Here is a 19,064-nt window from a genome sequence, read left to right on the forward strand (position 1 = left end):
TCCATGTCCTGAACATACTTATCTGCTTCAAATATCTTGTCCTTTGTATGCAGTATGGGAGGAACTTTCTTGCCACCTTCAACTATCTCAAAGGGTGCCTTGCCAGTTGATGAATGCACTGTATTATTGTATGCATACTCCACCAATGGCAAATACTGCTCCCACTTTCCTTTATGCTCTGACACATAGCACTTCAGCAGATCTAGGACAGTAGAATTTGCCTCTTCTGACTGCCCATCTGTTTGAGGATGAAATGACGAAGAGAATTTGAGCGTGGTGCCCATATTCTCAAACAAACCTCTCCAGAACAAACTTGTCATGCGTGGATCACGGTCGCTAACAATCGACTGTGGCATGCCATGATACTTGAAAATATTGCTCATAAACAAGCGTGCCATCTGATCTGGCTTTATCTTCTTCCTAACAGGAATAAAATGAGCCTGTTTGCTGAATCTGCAAATAATGGTCCAAATACCATCGTTTCCTGTCTGCGTTCTCGGAAGATCAAAGATAAAATCCATAGCAATACTTTCCCATGGTTTATCTGGAATAGGTAGTGGTTGCAATAACCCTGGTGCCTTTTGCCTGTCAAACTTGACGTTTTGGCATATTAGGCATTCTCGCACAAAGGCATCCACATCCCTTCTCAATGTAGGCCAATAGAAGAATGTCTCAACCGCTTTAACTGTAGCATCGATACCACGATGCCCTGCATACGGTGGGACATGACTCTCTTCCATAACTTTGCGTCGCAATGGCTTTGTGACACACAATCTGCCATGCATCATCATGAACCCGTCTTTAAGAAGATAGTGTTCATGACGTTGTCCATCCATTAGTTGCTCGAAGACCCTTGCAAAATCTTCATCATTTGCATACTGTTCTCTCATATCATCAAGTTCATGATGATAAGGAATCGACACAGCTGAAATTTGTGGCTTCCTTGACAAGGCATCAGCCACAACGTTCTTCTTGCCTTCCACATGCACAATCTGAAAATGGAACATGGACAAGATATTTGCCCATCGCATATGCTTCTCAGATAACTTTGTTTGTGTCAAGAAGTATCGCAAGGTCTAATGATCCGTTTGGACAACGAAATCTGCACCTAGCAGGTAGGGTTTCCAACTTAAGAGCGCATGAATCACAGCCAGTAACTCTTTCTCATAGACCTGCATGGTCATCTCTGGCCCTTGCAAAATTCTGCTCTCATAGGCTACTACTCTGCCATCTGGCATTAGCACTGCACCAATGCTACTACCGCAAGCATCACACTGGACCACAAATGACTTCCTAAGATCTGGCAACACAATGCCTGGATCTGAAGTCATCTTTTCTTTGAAGAGATTAAAAGCTGAAATCTCTTTTTGTGTCCATCTAAAGGTGACTGCCTTCTTTTGAAGAGCATGTAAAGGTGAAGCAATCTCAGCGAAATTTCGGATAAACCTTCTGTAATAGGAGCATAGTCCCAAAAAGCTTCGGACATCATGCACCGTCTTCAAATTTGGCCATGACTTGATCGCTTCAACTTTTGCAGGATCCATTCTGACACCATCCTTTGAGACAATGTGTCCCAGAAAGTGAATCTCTTCCAGAAAAAACTCACTTTTCTTTGCATTGATGAGGAACCTATGACTGCGTAGCTCTTTGAACACAATGGCCAAGTGATGCCTTTGCTCCTCTTCATTCTTTGAGTAGACTATCATGTCATCAAAGAATGTACCAACAAACTGCTGGTGTGGACGGAAAATTCTGTCCATCATCCTATTGAACGTAGCAGGAGCATTTGTGAGACCAAAGGGCATCACTAAAAATTCGTAAAGGCCAAACGTCGTTCTAAAAGCAGTCTTGTGCACATCCTCTGATCTAATGCGGATCTGATGGTACCCACTCTTTAGATCTATCTTGCTAAACATAGCTGCTCCTTCTAATTTTTCCATAATATCATCAATTCTAGGTATAGGGAACCTATTCTTGATGGTATTCTTGTTCAGTGCACGGTAGTCGATGCACATACGCCATGAGCCATCCTTTTTCTGCACCAACAACACTGGAGAACAGAATGGAGATGAACTGGGCTGAATCAGCCCCTTTTCTAACAACTCCTGTACTTGGCCCATTATCTCTTTCTGCTGAGCCGCACTAACCCTGTACGGAGGCTTATTTGGTGGGCTACTGCCTAGCACCAAATCTATCGCATGGTCCTCGGGTCTCTCTGGCGGTAATTGAGACGGTAATGAATCGGAAAAGCAGTCACTATACTGTTGTAAAAACATTGACCTTTCTTTATCTAGCACAGATAAATTTGATTCATCACAATCTGACACTTCACGTGCAAAAACCAAGTACGCAGAAAGATGCTTTTTCATTACAGAAGTAATAGCAGAAGCTGATACAGTAGGAATAGACTCCCCTTTAAGCTTTACATCCAGAATGTGAGTCTTTCCCCTGCTCTGTACAGTGATCTTTTTGTTGTAGGCATCCATGATTCCCTGTACACGAAACAACCAAGGAATACCTAACAACACATCACATCCGTCCAGTGGCATGATGTAAAATTCTTCAGCATCTACATAGGACTAGATATGTAGACGCAACTTTCCAATGATGGGCGTCACAGCATCTGTATGGCCAGGACATGCCAAACCTGCCTCTGCTATATACCCCATCTCTTCAGGTCTGATTCCCAACTTTGAAGCCAATTCTGGGGAAATAAAGTTGGCTTTGGCACCTGGATCAAAGAAGATAAGCACTGTTTGATCCCTGACCTTTCCCCATGCTCTGCAAAGCTCACTTGCATCTGAATTTGGCTTGTCACCCACCATATCTGGCACTAGACCAGCCATGGGCTTCTTTCCTTTCTTGTCTTCCTTGTCATCAGAATCAGCTGGCCTTTTCTTTGTAGGACAATTGTAAGCAATGTGGCCAGGCTGCTCACAAATAAAGCATTTGTTCTCTATCCTCAGGACCTTCTTTTGCTCTTCTGACTTGCGAGGAAAACGTCTTTTCCATTTCGTTGCTGGTCCTTTTTTTGATCCAGCCGTAGCTTTATCTTTCCCTGCGTTGGCTGACTCCTGAGTCCCTTTAGGAGCCTCATTGGGAACGTGCTTCTTGGCTGAATTTTTCTTGCCTGATCCTGCCTTGACGCCAGTGTTAAATTCACAATCTTCTCCCTTGAGCAAACCATTGCCAGTGTTTGCTACCTCGATGAGCTGCGTCAAAGTAGTGACTTTTGTCTTTGTGCAGTATTTTCTCAATCCTTTAGGTAGGCCACAACAGTATTTTTCAATATGTTCTGTCAATGGCACAAACCTATAGGAAGTTACTAGAAGTAGAGCTTTCCAAAACTTCCGATTGTAATCATCCAGATTTCTGCAAGTGGCAGCATTTAGCTGGTGCCATTCTGTCATGACATCTGCTTCAAAGTCATCAGATAACCATGCTGCTGCAAAAATCTGCTTGAAGTAAATCCATGTGGACGGAGCTTGCCCTTGAAGCAATAAAGTTGTCCACCATTGTCCCGCATTCCCTGTCAAGAAAGTGGCTGCCTTGCGGACCTTTGAAGCCTCTGTAAAGTTTCCCCCTGCATAGGCCTTGTCAAACTATTGGAGGAATGAGAGAGCCTTCTTCCTATCATCAAACCCTGTAAAGGTCGTGAATGACACACCTTTGCCACCTTCTTTGTACGGAGTTGGCCTCTCCAGCGGCGTTAAATTGTCATATGGAAGTGACTGAAACATGGGAACACTATTAGGGTTCATCTGTGTTCCTTGGCCGCTATTAACTTGACCTGGAAATGCCATATTTGGCTGCTGATTTGTAATTCCAGCCATACCAAAATTTGCCTGTGGCATCCCAAATTGGCCCTGAGTGCTCTGAAACCCTGGTTGCATACCCATGACACTGTACATGGGGTTAGGCATCATCGTTTGAGCACCCCCAAACACTGTTCCTGGCGTGTAAAACTAATTTCCAGGTGCATGACCAGCCATGCTCTGGAATACCGATCCACCTCCAAAATAGCCAGGGTGTACTGAAGGTGGTGGGAAGACCTGTTGCATAGCCTGTAGGTTGCTTCCCTGCCCATTAGAACCAGCTATAGGCTGCTGAAAGGTGGCGGGCTGAACTGGTGCAGCTTGAAAGACTGGCATCTCAGCCACCTGTTCTTGCACCTTAGGCATAGGTTGTGGAGACTGCATGTTCTCCGTCAAGTATACAGGTGTTTCCATTGACTGTGCAGTATGAATCACCTGTGCTCGAGCCTTAACAGGCTTTTGAATATGATCCAGTGACCCAACTTGCTGAGACGGAACAGGAGGTTGCTGAAAGGCTAAAAACCTCGGATTTTGCATTACTTGTGTGAACATAGCCACAGCAGTAGCCAACTGGGTCCTGAATATATCGTCATCTGTCTGTGGTGGTCTTGACGACTCACCCACTTCATGTGTCAGTTGACCCTGTGAAGAGGAAACCTCTTCAGTCACATCATCTGGTCTGTCAGCCATAATTGCAATTCCCTGTGTCTGGTCTATGATCCCCTGTGTCTTCAAGCCCAAAACTGACCAAGGCTCACTTCTATGGGAAAAAGTGATTTAATCCCGTCGATGGAACCATGAAACCGGCCTGTTCAATCCAAAAAGGGCGGTAGACTTTACTTCAAACCTTGATTTAGCTTTCACCCATTATTAGTCGTCTATTATACCTGCGCTATAGTGACACAAGAGAGGGGAATGGGATACAGATGCTAGAATGCACCTGTATGAGACGACCGACACCAGATTGGCCCCTAACTTAGGCGCCCCTTTCGGTATTTCTTTATTGTTCAAAAGAGGGAATAAACGTTGTGGATCCCTACAAGCTGCCCCGCACAAACTCGGCTGAATTTCCACTGTTCCAGCCCGATTTCGGCAGCATAACTGTACTAGAACCCTTCACAGTCAGTATTCCCACGCATTGGCCGACCTTCCTGACGCATACGAGCACTTTGCAAAACCTGGCGAGAATCTGCAGCACGCTGAATTCTCTGTTTTCAGCCCTGAAAATGCGCCAGATCACCTGTACAGCGGTCCCCTTGCGTCCCCGAACCTCCTGGGGGTATTAGGGTCCGTTTAGGGCCAAAACCCTAAACCTGCAAAAATACACAGCAGGCTGTTATTTACTGTCTCGGGCTCCGTTTCGCGTGCCGGTCGCATCCTTAGCAAGTCCTCGAGCTCCCGCACCTGTAGGGCTACTTGCCCTTTGAATCGGACGAGATTTCTGGCGTGAAACCTCTCCGAATTCACCTGTACCTGCGGGGGGATTAGCCGCTAGCTAATCCAGTACCTGTGCAAGAGGCTCTTGCCTCGGCAATCGCGCATGAACCCACACAACTGTACATTGGTCAAATGAAGAGCCCACTAGAGGGGCATAACATACTGCCAAAGGGGAGAGAGAGGGCAGTGCGTAGCGTGCAGGGCATCACTCCTGGCACCGCACTGTGCATAAGAGGGAAAGCAAGCACTCCATAGCTCTTAACCTGTGACAAAACTGAAAATGAGGCTCTCCCACTCCTAAATTCAGCGCCACTTCTTGTTGCATGAGGCAAGTGCACCAGAATGTGCCACTTGGCACATTTACAAGCATTTTCCCGTTTCGGGGTTGCCGCCTAAAAATCTCCCAACCGGTTGCCCAGTTGACTTCACGGCAGACCAAGAAAATGTTCCCTTTGTCATTCCGGAGGTAATGACGTCAACACATTTTCAGGTCCCAAAATAGCAGTTCCCTAAATTTTAGGAGATGCTGCCATTGTATCTGTCTAGGTCATCCGACCCTCTTTGTACACTGCGGCCACATCCAGAAATGAAATCTAGCCTCTGTAGCAAAGGATTCCACTTTGGCTAGTTAATGACCCCACTTGGCTAACCATCGTCCTTGTCCAACCTTAGTGCTCTCTTGCCCTCAGGCCTGGACTCCCTCTGGACAGTTCCACACTAGCTATGCAATGCAGGGCAGTTAGATTTCCCGAGGGGTGTTTCCAAAAAGTGAAAGTAAATAGATAATAAGAAAGAAATCAACAAAAAGGATAGATAGTAGTCACACGCTGGTGACACCATCTGCTTCAAGAATTGTGGATAGATGAAGTTCTCTGCAGCTTTGACTTTGCCATATGCTCGACACAATTCATTTGTACTTTCAAGGTGTATGCCATCGATGTCAAGTAGTAATCCAATGGCCGGTTTAGCTCGTTTGGCTGGAGATGGTCCTAGGTTTCTCTCGATCGTCGACACGCGGGAGTCGGCTCCGCAGGTCTGTCATTGCGTTGGGGACAACCAAAATAGTTATGTCCTGTTTGAAAGCATCCAAAACATCGGCCTTCTTGTAGTAAGGTGTCTCATTGTTGAGGTGTCAAACGAGGCCTTCGTGGTTGACTTTCACGAGACTCTCGAGAATTTGTTCGTTGTTACCGAGAGTTGTGGTTGGTGGCCGGAGATTCTTCTGTGGTAAACTCTAGCTTTCCCTTCATCAGTTTGTAGACGACCGCAGCATGGTCCATAAGTCCTTGCATGGTAGAGACTTGCTTGGATAGACAATATTCCTGCAATGGTGATGGTGCTCGCACTCGGCCTCCAAGGGAACAGATCTAAAAAAAGACACCGGCAGGTACACGTCGAGAAACCGTTGGTTATATTCGTCCATGGTTTCGGTGGCAAGCATTTTCAAGTTGCCCCACTTTGCCAAAATCCGGACTTCAAACATCGAAGTCATGTAACTACGTGCAAAAACTGTCTTGAAAGCTTGCCAGGTCCTTGGAGCATGTAGTTGTGTCACGATTGAACTCCACCATTGCATAGCATCATCTTTAAGAAATCCCGCTGCTCGAGAAATCTTGGATTCTTCTGTATAATTCCCCAAAGCATAGATGTTGTCGAATTGCTGTAGGAACTGCAATGCTTTCTTGCGATCTTTCACCTCGGAAAAAGTGAAAAATTTGACTGTCGTGCCACCATCTTTGAAATCTGTGGATTGGTTAGGCGCATATCCTAGGTATGGAGAATAAGGGTATCCATATGGGCTTCAACCATTGTACCCTGGTGGCAGTGGTGGTGGAGGTGGGGGCAATGGCGGTGGCAAAGGTGGTTGCACTGGATCAGGGTCAAATGGCTGCACCATATTCCTGAAGACTCCCCCGATTGGAATAGACGGCTGAGAAGGTTGCCGGTTGGAAGCTCTCGTACTTTCTGGTGCCGGAGGAGGAGGTACCACCTGGGGCATCAGAGGGGGTAACATGTAGTTCAAGAATTGTTAAAAACTTTGCAGCATCGGAAGATTCTGCTGAGGATGCCGCGACAGAATTTCGTGGAGTTCGTTGAGCAGGAACTGCAAATATTCTGTTGAATCCATGAATTCCAAGTATTGGGTTCTTAATTGGCTTATGCCCTGTAAGACACTGCGGTGAAGACGGGAGCATGCCCGATGCGCAATGAAGTAAGGGTGGGAGTGGCTAATAAGTCTAGGTTGGAGGGCGAAGATACCTCAAATAAAATTCCAAAAGCTCTGTCTACTCCTTTGTAGGACCGGTATGCTTTCAGAAAAGCACACGCCTGATGCTCTGATACCATTGTCACAAGACGGGCACTACGTGCCAACAGAAAAGAACAAACTGAACAACTTTAAGCACTTCAAATAACAACTGAACTGAGAGAGAGAGAGAGAGAGAGAGAGAGACAGATGACACGCGACACGCAGTGGCGGAATTCCACCCCAAAGAGTATTGGCCCCAAACCTTGGCACCCCTTTTGGTATTTCTTTATATTGCATCAACACAGTACAAGCCGGTACTCCAGACTCTGCACCTTCTCCGGGAAGCATGCCAGAGAATGAGCCCTAGCCTCATATTTAAAGGCCCTTGGCCTAAAAAGCACTTACAGTAAAAAGCCTTTAAAACTCAAAAGCTTCTGGTTCAAAAAGCAAAAAGCAATGCCAAAAGCTGTCAGCGCAATTTACGAAAATCCGTACAACCTGCCACGTCATCAACAACGCAAAACGCAGAAATCCGTACAGCTTGCCACGTCATCATGTCAGCGCAATTTTCGGAAATCTGCCACGTCATCAGTTTTCGCGTGTGTCCGGATCCTGCTTTATTTTAATCCTTTATGTTACTTGGGGCCCCATCGGACGGGGTCCCCATAAGTTAATAGGACTTCTTCTTCTTCTACTACTTGTTCTTCTTAGGGTTTAGGCCCCTCGGCTGGCATATATAAGTTGGCTCCATTCTTTAGGGTTTTGCCATGTCAGCAGTTTGTTACAGCCTCCAATGGTCTGTCTCAAGAGCAGCTGGGTCAAGATCGATGACACAAGTCCTCCCGCAAATGCCCACTACTCGGATCCTCTGAAAACAACACTCTGCACCTGTGGAGCCTCTATTGAGACTCTGTGTAGTCGACCCTCGCCCCGTATCTCATAGAACATGGAGAGTACAGTCTCTGAACAAGTTCGAACAACGATAAAGACCTCCAGCCGCGTGAAGGCCCCCATCCATCTGGGAGTTGCTACCTCTAGAGGTGCGATCCACTTAGCGGGTACTGCCTCTGTGATGTCCTCACACATGCTCTGCACCCTCCTCATGCCCCGCAGCTGGATGCTCAAACAGCCTATAAGTTAGTAAACAACTATAAGCCAAGCTTCTAACATCTAGTAGCACAATTAGAATCATGTTCAGGCATGTTTCAACATGTCGCTTGTGCACGTTAGTGGTTGCGGATGTAAATTGTAATGAGACACCTCATAACATACTAAGCGCATCACAAATAACATTCTCTAGGAAGTGCAAAGATCGACGAGCTCAATAGACAGAAAGATGGAGTAAAAAGACCATGACTATACGTTCAAGCGTGGCTTATAAGGCCAGCCAAGGTGCTACAAAAAGGTGAGCACTGAGAACTCAAAGAAAAGATAAGAGTCGAGGCTCAAGAATCAAGACTAGCCACTAGGGACTCAAGAGCTCAATACATAGATGCCAAAATGCCAAAATGGAAACATGTCAAGGGCCAAGGCTTAGGGCTCAAGGACCAAAAGAGCCACTAGCTTGCCAGTTTGTAGTGGTGGCGTGGAGATCATGGATGTCATCCCAATCCTCATCCCCAACAGGCTCGTACACATTATCCACCTCATGCAAAACTTCTGTAGATCCACCTGCCTCCCCAAGTACCTCCGCCTCTGCCTCCATCTCCCACTGTAGAAAGGGATCAGTACTTTGGATGTCGACTTGCAAAGCATATGCAAGTTTGCACTCACAAATACAAGATCCATTGCTTTCTCCACGGCAAGTCGGTTTCTCTTCCTGGATGCAACGTGGTTGTAAACACTCCACAATTGCTCCAAGCAAGAGGAGCTAACCGCTTGGCTGAGGATGCGGATAGCAAGTCGCTGACGCTCTGGCCCATCTGAGCCATAGTCCTACCACCACAAAACTAAGGAGATCTTGGTGCGATCAACTTGGGCATTGGCAAGCCCAAATGATCCTCGCATATGCCTGTACATAACAAGTTGATCCTTGATTTTGCGGCGTTCTTCTCGATCAGGGTGAAACATGCTCAAGATCTCGTTCCATTGCTGGGTCATCTCCCCATCATGCTCCTATCCTGCACCTTGAAACTCTGGATCCAGCACAAAAGCTGCACAATGGAAAGGGGAAGCATAGGAGTCCCATTTGCTCTGACAAAACTGGCTAATCTCCTCAAACCTGTCTGCATCTGGCTCAAGTGTTTGGAGGGCCTCCAACATGCGATCCATGGCCCCATAAACCTTGCCAATGCAAGGTTTTATGCCATCAACTACTCGAAGCAAGTGGAGGATAGGCTGCACAATTTTGTCTATAGTCTTCAATGACACCCAAAATTGGGGATCCTCTGATTACCTGCACATAAGATCCCTGCAATTGAACCTGCGTAGGATGAGGAAGTGTACTCCGTACTGATGAGGGTCTACCGCACTGCACTCTGACATTCGCATAGGGGATGAACCATTAGGTAGTTGTAGGCAAAACCAATCTCACAATACTTCAAGAGAACCTTGCTCCTTGACCGCTTCAAGAGTGCAGCACGAAGGAGATTGTGATTGTTGATGAAGGACACTAGCTCGGACGCATCTGTAATGAGTGGCTCAATCCAAGGTAAGCCCCTATATCCTTTGAAAGGTTGTTAAGGCAATCTGCCACATGCCCTCCAAAATGACGCCGGCTGCCCTGTTTGATGTCTCCCCATCCGTGACAAGCTGCAACACCACCTCTAGGCCAATGATCTCTATGGCGGACGTCCACTCTCCTGCAAGCACATCGGCGGATGTCCCTGTTTTTGTGGCATCATGTGAGTGAAAAAAGTACATCTCTTCCTTGCAATAAGCCACAAGCCCATGAATGGATCTCCTCCTAGTGTCAATCCATCCATCTGCAATGAGTGTATAAAGCTTCTTAGTTTATGAAGATTCCTTGGTTTAGGCCATCCTTTTATTACCTCTAACTTTGATGGATCCATTTGGATGCCATCTTGAGAGATAATGTGACCTAAATATTGAATCTCTTGCAAGAAAAATTCACTTTTCTTTTGATTAACATAAAGTTTATTCTCTCTTAAGACTTGAAATATTACCTGGAGGTGTTGCTTGTGTTCGTCTAATGAATTAGAGTAGATGATGATATCATCAAAGAACACTCCAATAAAGGTTCGGTGAGGCCTGAATAGCTTCTCCATCAAGCGGTTGAATGTGGCTGGTGCATTGGTCAAGCCAATGTCGCTCCAAGCTTACGGCTGTGATTTCCACAACGGCCTTCTCTATCAAGAAGAGTAGTACAGAGGGCCTCTGAAGTGGGTGACATGTAGCGTGGCCCGTAATCCCCAATCCTTGTGCACATGGCCTTGAAGTAGTCCGACCTATACATGTCACAAAGGTCAAGAGTCGAGACAATGTTGAATGGACAATGGACATACTAGTTATGGTCATAATATGTATGAGCAATGAGAACTTGGAACTTACCAAGCCTTTATAAAAGGGATATGGTCGTGATAAAAAAAGCGGGCAACGGAGGCATCCACATCCTCCTGTTTTGGATCCCATGACGCATCTAGAGTTCGTTGACGATGGGTTGGAAGAGAGGGTGAAATCGTTTGAATTGATGTTTGAACCGCCGCACTACTACCTCCAACGGAAGCTTGCAAATGAGTGGTAGAAGAAGGAAAAACCAAGTGATTGGGGTCAATGGCTTGCCGCTTGGGTCGATCATTTGCTTTGGCTCCCTCGTAATGACATCCTTGATCTCCTTCTTCTTCTCGGCCATCGCATTCTTCCAATGCTTCACTTGCTCCCCCACTAAGTGAAGGAAGTGTTCTCGAACCTTGCTTGTTCCGGATTTGCGGTGGAAGCCACACAATTGCACGTCCATGATCTTGCACCGCCGTCTTTGCCCAAGACTTCGGCTGCACCTCATCCCACCATGAAGGCTCATCCTTCTTTCCCCTCTTAACAACCGAGGGACCTTAATGTGATGCGGAAGCTTGTGCCATATTGATGGCGCTTGAGGCTTGAGGCTTGAGGCTTGAGGCTTGAGACTTGAAACTCGAGAGAGAGGGATGTCTAATGGAGGGATGGAGCTTGAAAGTTGAGAGAGGGATGCGATGGAGGAATGGAGCTTGCGAGCTTGTGAGAGGGATGAAGCTTGAGAGCTTGCGAGAGGGATGGAGCTTGAGAGCTTGTGGCTTCAAGGTTGAGAGAGAGGATGAGAGTGGCTTGAAGCTTCAAGCTTGAGAGAGAGGGTGAGAGTGAGAGTGGCTTGCAGCTCGGCGCTTCAAGCTAGCGAAAGCGAGAGTGGCTTCAAGGCTCAATCTTGAGAGCGAGGGATATGAAAGTGTGAAGGGTGAGGATGAGCTTTTATAGAAAAAAGACCCCCCGCCCCGCACCCCCCCCCCCTCCCCCCCTTGGGAGTCTTGCAAGTTGACTCAAAGTTCAAATGTGAACCGCCCCCCCAAATGGCCTGGCGAAGCGGCTCCAAACAGCCCGCCCATTTTCAAAATTCAAATTTTAAAACGGCCGCCAGTTCCCCCCACCGTTCCAGCCCGTTCCCCCCGTTCTAGCAGGAAGTTCCGGTCATTCCGCACTTTCCGCATCCGGAACGTTTGGCCGTTCCTGTCCCCGTTTCAACAGATTTGGCTGGCTGGAACGCCATTTCGGTACACTTCACACACTCTCCCATTGGCACATGAAGATATTTGTGCAACATACCACTGCAAAGTTCTCTAGAAAATTCAAGGACAACTCAATGTCAAATCATCTACCCTGTACTCATTCAATAATAAATCAAGATGTCTCCCTTTTACCTTTCGAGCCGGCATGCCCGCTTCTTTGATTCCATTGACCCCAGCAGATGGTTAACCATCAGTACAAAATACGCATTCAGAGCTTCCAAATGAAAGTTTTACCCGATGGTGTGCCTGTAGCTATTATATCTCCAGCCTGCAGAGTTATGCCTGCTGAAATCACTTCAATCAGCTCTGGGATCGAAAAAATCATTTGGGAGGTTCTCCCATTCTGGTAATAATAACACAGGTTCAGCATAAGTCTGTCAACTTCTTAGAACACTCTTTTGATAGCTTATTACTTCACCTGTCTTAATTCTCCATTTACCCAGCATTGAATTTGAAGATCTTGCCCATCAATGTAAGAAGCTGGCACAATACAAGGACCCATAGGGCAGAAAGTATCACAACTTTTCCCTAAGAACCACTACAATCAAGAAAGAAATTATAAGTCAGTGTATATTTTCTGCACAGTAAAAATATTTCAGTTGCTGTTCAAGATTCTCAAGCAAACAATATGATGCTCTAGCAAAAGAAAATCACTAGGCAGTGCAAAAGCCCCCTTCCTTCATTGGAGGCTCTGAATAAATCAGCTCATTTACATAGCCCAAAGCTGAAGCAGCTACACTTTCTGACTGGAATTTTCGCAGCATTATCTGACAAAAAATGCTCACAGTATATAAAATCAAAAACAGGACAGAAAGCAGCATGCCCTACTTTCCCAGCACTAGAGAACTTCAGAAGGTGAAGAGGCAACTTTCCTTGCAACATAGTAGGAATCTCACGAAAACATGCCAGCATGGAGCCAATAAATTACAAGACACAAACGTGCCTTGTCATCAAGATGGAACTTTTCACAGCCATAACATCTGCTTGTTTCTTCCTTTTCCTATTGATAAGGAACTTATCTTGTAGTGGGCACCCAAGCACAATGAGCCAAGCAAACAAAACAAACACATATCATCCATGAGTGGTCAATGAGAAGCAGTGTTCGGCAAACTCACCAATGGAATGCACCTATAGTTATGCCGCCCATGAGCGTCAAACCTTCAACTTCCATGCCACAACACACACCTCAATTCTCCTCAAGAAACCACATCACTCACATATATTTCCTTAGGAATGTACAAGCCAATGACCACCCTAAGGACCATACTAAGAAGAGGGAAAATCCTCTTGAGGCACGCATTAAATCACACACGAAAGTATGCATCTTAAAGCAAGGGTTTACCCTTTCCCCTTCTACTATTCAGCATAAGAGAATGCCACAATTTGAATATGTCTCCATCAAGCTGTAGACACATTGAAGTCAATCCTGTCAATACACAATTCTATCACCAAGCTCTCATAGAGACAACACTTCAGAGAACTAGTCGTATCTATTCCAATTAAGGCACTTTAAAGCTAAAGAAAACCTGGAGAGAAAACTAAGAGTGAGACCAACATGAAGTAATGTGCATGCTGGCTAGAGAGGCGACTTGCCTTGCATCTACATATGATTACAAAATCCCCAACACACACACCCTTATGTCACCTCGAGTCATGCTCAAATGTACAATATGTACAAAGAAGAGGTTTTTTTACAAAAGGCACTTAGCATAGTTTTCCAAACCCACTTGTCTAACAAAGCATTCATGCTCAATACTAGAGCCAATAAGGACAACACGTACACACCTGGATCAATAGGCCGTAGACCATAAGATTCGCCCATCTAAAGAAAAATGATTCATCCTGATGCATTTAGAGCCATCTTCATTCTCACCATCAAAACACACTTTTCAACATTTGGTCCCCTTTTAAATTAGTTCGGGAATCGGACACTCAAAGGTCCAGAAACACTAAAGTGTCATGTTTTTCTAGCAACTTGTCATAATTATTTGGTGAATCTAGAAAAAAAAATATAGGTCATGTTCATACCTTAGGTCAGTCATGAGGTGAAGAACATAGCCAAAGTTTACTTTTGCCAAAATTAATACCAAATTAAGATTATGATGATAAGTTTTAAGATGAACAAATCATAGAAATTAAGTGCAATTTTAACAAAATTTTCATAAATTGAATATAACTTTTCATCAAAATAAGATTTTGCATAGATTTCAAGGTGGATGGATAGGAAAGAACTTATTATAGCAAGAAATCAAGCTCCATAACTTAGTTATGGAACTAGATTTTTGTTATAATCAAAAAACCAAAATCTTGAAAACACTGACAAAGAGGAAAATTTTGGTCTTTCAAGACCTCTTTCATTAACATGATGAGGTTATGGGACAAAACCTAAGGTCTACAATGTATCTATAGGTCAACACTCATCAACTAAGCATTTTTCAAAGTTTCAAACTCATAGGCATCTTGTAATTTAAGCTCATTTAAAAACATTTAAAGTGCGTAATTTCTTGCAAAAAAAAACACTGCTATGAAAAACTAATGAAAGTGTGTATATAAATCCCTCGATAGTGTCCATATGAGGTATTTGAATACAAATAAGTGAGGTGAATGGAAAAATCAAAAACTGGACTTTATTTTAAGGCTTATCTTTAATAAATAAAAATCATAATTACAACATATGCAATTTTTTGGATATGACATAAATCACCAAATGTGGCTTGCATAACCATCAAAAAGTATCACCTTATGTAATGGAGTCATAGATCTAGTATATATGCATCACAAGACATTGTAAATTTAGATGAGCTAAATGTTTTGTGTGATTGTTAATTGAATTTGTGAACGTTGCATATTTGACCCACACGATTTTCTATATTTAATTCTAGTCACAAAGGATTTTTTTCTCACATGACAATTGCAAAATTATCATATAAGTAGTTACCACGGATGATTGAATGCACCCTGTTCATTTTTTTCTTAAACTAGAGTACGAGTTTTAATAAAACATTGAGTGTTGTTTTGTGTAGGTTCTTTTCATGAGGATAGTTACTATTGAGATTGTGATAGAAAGTGAAGAATTATAATTTTTATGAATACTTTGAATAACACTTTGTAAGTTTGCAAAAGCATTTCTTGATATGTTTCTAGATTTCATGTATCAGTTTATTTGAATTCGTGAAAAAGGGACACTGAAGTGTCCATTTTGGTACCAAACTAGTGTTAAGCATAGGAAACTCTCCACAAATACCACACATGGAGATTCATCAATCAGTATATCATGCACACAATCCTTCGCTAGCTCCTCCAGCATGGCATCAAGTTTTTTATACGCAACATGCCATGTTTGAAAGATAAGTCTTCTTCTACACTTAGTCTAGGCTCCTTTTGTCACAAACTGATGACGTGGCACTGCCCAAACACACACGTGTCGGTACTAACAGTCAGTGTCTACTAAGACAGTTTATGGCCTCTGTCTGTTTTGCACGCGTAATCGAGGGCAATTACAATTCTTTCAAGAGGGGGGTATGTCACAAATTGATGACGTGGGAGTGCTCGGACACTCACACACACGATGGCTGGTTGTTATACGAAGCCCGTGATTCGCGCTAACTAGCTGACATGGACACGCGTACGGGCAATTGACGTGGCATCGCCTACGGACGGCTGATGTGGCACTGTATGGACGCCTGCCTTTTGCGTTGACATGGCACTGTACGGATTTCCGCAATCTGCGCTACTGCTTTTTACTGGCATATTTTGAGTTTAATGCTTCTGGGACTCAAATTGCTTTTGAGTTTAACACTTGTGGGGCTCTGCTTTTGGCATCCCTTGTAATCTTCATAAGTGACCCTAGGGGCTCACTCTGCAGAGCATCTGGATGCAGAGTCTAAGAGCGAGCACCTGCGGGTTCGGTTGCACTTTGAAAAGAAATACCGAAAGGGGCGTCAGTCTTTGGGGCCAGTATCTCTTGGCACGGAAATACAACGGGCCATGTCGCTCTCTTTTGATCTGTGAATTATTTTGAAGTGAATCTCTGCTGAGTCGCGATAGAATCTCGACTTGGGGTCTCCAAGTTTGTTACACATTTGCAAGAGGGTCAGGTAGGCTAGCGCCAACCGTCTACATTTGGCAAGAAAATAATACATTGTGTAGCACTATTAGATTGCCTGGACAACAAGGATGGCAAGAAGTAACGCCTCTGTTTAGCCTCTTTGCCCTTATTACATGCTTTTTGCATTTGTTCAAGCAGATCACTGACATAGCATTTCTTTTTTTTTTCCAGAAAAAAGCTGCCCATAGGGCTACAACGACCTCTACAAGAGAGGGCTACAACAAACATGACGGGGAGACTCTCCCAATGAAAAAACAGCATATGTACAATGAGGCTAAATCAAGAGATGGGAGGAGGGAAAAGCCACACAGGTGGACAGTATTGCCATGTGAGTACACCCTCGACCATGGTGAAGAAAGGCCCAGGGCACCAAAGTCGAAGAAAAGCCTCTCTGCACTCCCTCATGCTGTCCGAGCTGCCTTGGAGTCTCTCGAACTATCCTCTGAGAGTATGGATCAGCTCTAACCAAAAATCCCGAACAGTCTCTGCTGGTGGTACAAGGCGAGCCTCGAAGATGCGGAAGCAGCGGGCCCGCCAGATGAACCAAAGTGTCACGCCATAGATGAGCTCCCAACACTCCTCTCTCTCACTACACCACTCCTATGGCGTAAGCTCTGTAGCAGGCTGGAGTGTAGGTCGACCCCCCTGCATCACTATCATCCTGCTGGTGGAGGATAGCTCAAACTAAAGTGCCGTGCCCGTGAGAGTGGAGCCGAGAAGTGGAAAGAGCTGGCATCAGCCGAAGAACACGAAGCCAAACCTGTTGTGCCAGAGGACAGTCCCAAAGACAATGCCACTGACTCTCCACAAGATGGTCACATGCAGCCAATAGACCACTATGTACCAGCCAACTCCCAACTGCTGTAGCTCGATGTGCAACCAGCCACTGGAACAGCGTGACTCGCCTCGGCTGTCTGGACTCCCACAACCTCTCCCAAAAAGCTGCTAAGAACTCAGCTGTGAGACCCTCCTCCTGCCAATGAGGTGCTGCAGCAGGACGAGCCTCTCTGTGTTGCTAGTATGTGATGTCCTAGCTGAACAGTGTACTGAAAGAATGGGACACCTGGATGATCTGCTGAGGAGAAGGAGTCCCTCCAAAACCACTCTCCAAGTTCCCACTGCACCCGTGCCAGTGGACAGCTCTCCCAAGCCCACAGTCTCCAGTGTCCAGTCGCAAGAGCTGCTGGGTCAAGATCAATGACACAAGTCCTACCACAAATGCCCACCACTCGGATCCTCTTAAAACAGCACTCTACCACCTGTGGAGCCTCTACTGCAACTCGGTGTAAGCGTCCCCCGCCCTGTAGCTTGAAGAACAAGGAGGGTACAGTCTCTAAGCAAGCCCAAACTGAGATGAGAACCTCCAATCGCGTGAAGGCCCCCATCCATCTGGGCGCTGCTGACTCGAGAGGTGTGAGCCACTCGGCAAGTAGTGCCTCTGAGATGTCCTGACACATGCTCTGCACCCCTCTCATGCCCTATAGCTGGATACCCTGAAGCTCCTCTGACAAGCCTGAAAATTGAAGCCAATCACCTAAAGTGCGTGTTGGACCCTCTGTCATGGGACCCCAGGAAACATGAGGCCTACTACCAACCAACTGGCCTCTCTAAGTGCTAACCATGGGGTTCCAAACAAGGGGCTGTCTGAGGCGCTCCTCCGTGCAAGTAGGCTGCCGTTGCTCCAGACCTCTCTGTAGCTGCTCCCGGGGGCGGAGCAGACTCACAGCGAAGCGAACCTCCAGTCTCCTGCTCAAGCCAACTTTGCGCATCTCTGTGAAAATCCATCTGGTTGAAGGTGAATTTTTCTTCACATTAATCACTAACTTGTGATCTCGTAATGCCTGAAAGACTTGAAGCAGATGATCTCTATGTTTTGCCTCATCCTTGGAGAAAACAATGATATCGTCAAAGAAAGTGCCAACAAATAGCCTGTACTCACGAAAAATCCTGTCCATTATCCGGTTAAATGTCGCAGGAGCATTGAGCCAAAAGGCATCATCAAAAACTCAAATAACCCAAAAGTCGTCCAAAAGGCTATCTTGTAGACTTCTCCCGGCGCGATTCGGATCTGATGATATCCACTTTTGAAGTCGATCCTGCTAAAGCACGCGGATCCCTAAAGTCGGTCAAGTATATCATCGATTCTAGGAATCGGAAATCTGTTCTTGATGGTGATTTTGTTGAAAAATCTATTATCGATGCACATTCTCCAAGATCCGTCTTTCTTCAAAACCAACAACACTAGAGAGCAATGAGGTGAAGTACTAGGCTAGACAAGACCCTTTTCCAAGAGGTCTTTCATTTGGTTCATAATCTCTTCGTTCTGGGCTTGGCTAACACGGTAAGGTGGCCGGTTCGGTGGCGTGCTTCCAAGAATCAGATCAATAGTATGATCGTTAGGAGGAGTGGGTGGTAACTCGCCTGGCAGGCCCTCTGAGAAGCAATCGGCATGAGAGTGGAGAAAATCTTGGCGTTCTTTATCAAGGTCAGACGTATTTGTCCTATCCTCATCACTCAACTCTTTCATAAAGATCGAGTAAACGAACAGACTGGATTTCATTAATTTGGAAATGGCCGAAGTCGATACAATAGGGACAGACTCGCCCTTCAGTTTAATATCAAGTACAATGGTTCTGCCCTTCTCTGTGGTCAATGTCGCTTTCCTCGCCCGATAGTCAACCACGGCGTTGTTCTTGTGGTATGAGGGAATTCCCAAGAGAACACCACAACCTTCCAAAGGA

At 45.4% G+C, this 19,064-nt stretch overlaps 1 protein-coding gene across 2 annotated transcripts in view; it reads right to left on the reverse strand.

Annotated features, from left to right (window-relative positions):
- The window catches only part of LOC147418676 (uncharacterized), a 104,755-nt gene that overhangs the window by 53,335 nt on the left and 32,356 nt on the right, over positions 1–19,064 (reverse strand). The window contains exons 8-9 of one of the 2 annotated variants that reach the window (XR_015187188.1): positions 12,634–12,753; positions 12,348–12,558 (exon numbers count right to left, since the gene is read on the reverse strand). Coding sequence is in view for 1 of the 2 variants with exons in the window: in XM_086506227.1 (XP_086362353.1) it covers positions 12,450–12,558; positions 12,634–12,753 (229 nt within the window). In the remaining variant the exon portion in view is untranslated. The remainder of the gene's footprint in view (positions 1–12,347; positions 12,559–12,633; positions 12,754–19,064) is intronic. The other variant, XM_086506227.1, reaches the window with a different exon arrangement.

The sequence above is a fragment of the Adiantum capillus-veneris genome, chromosome 29 (assembly GCF_014529385.1).
Source record: "Adiantum capillus-veneris isolate H3 chromosome 29, ASM1452938v2, whole genome shotgun sequence".
In the NCBI taxonomy this organism is placed as follows: domain Eukaryota; kingdom Viridiplantae; phylum Streptophyta; class Polypodiopsida; order Polypodiales; family Pteridaceae; genus Adiantum; species Adiantum capillus-veneris.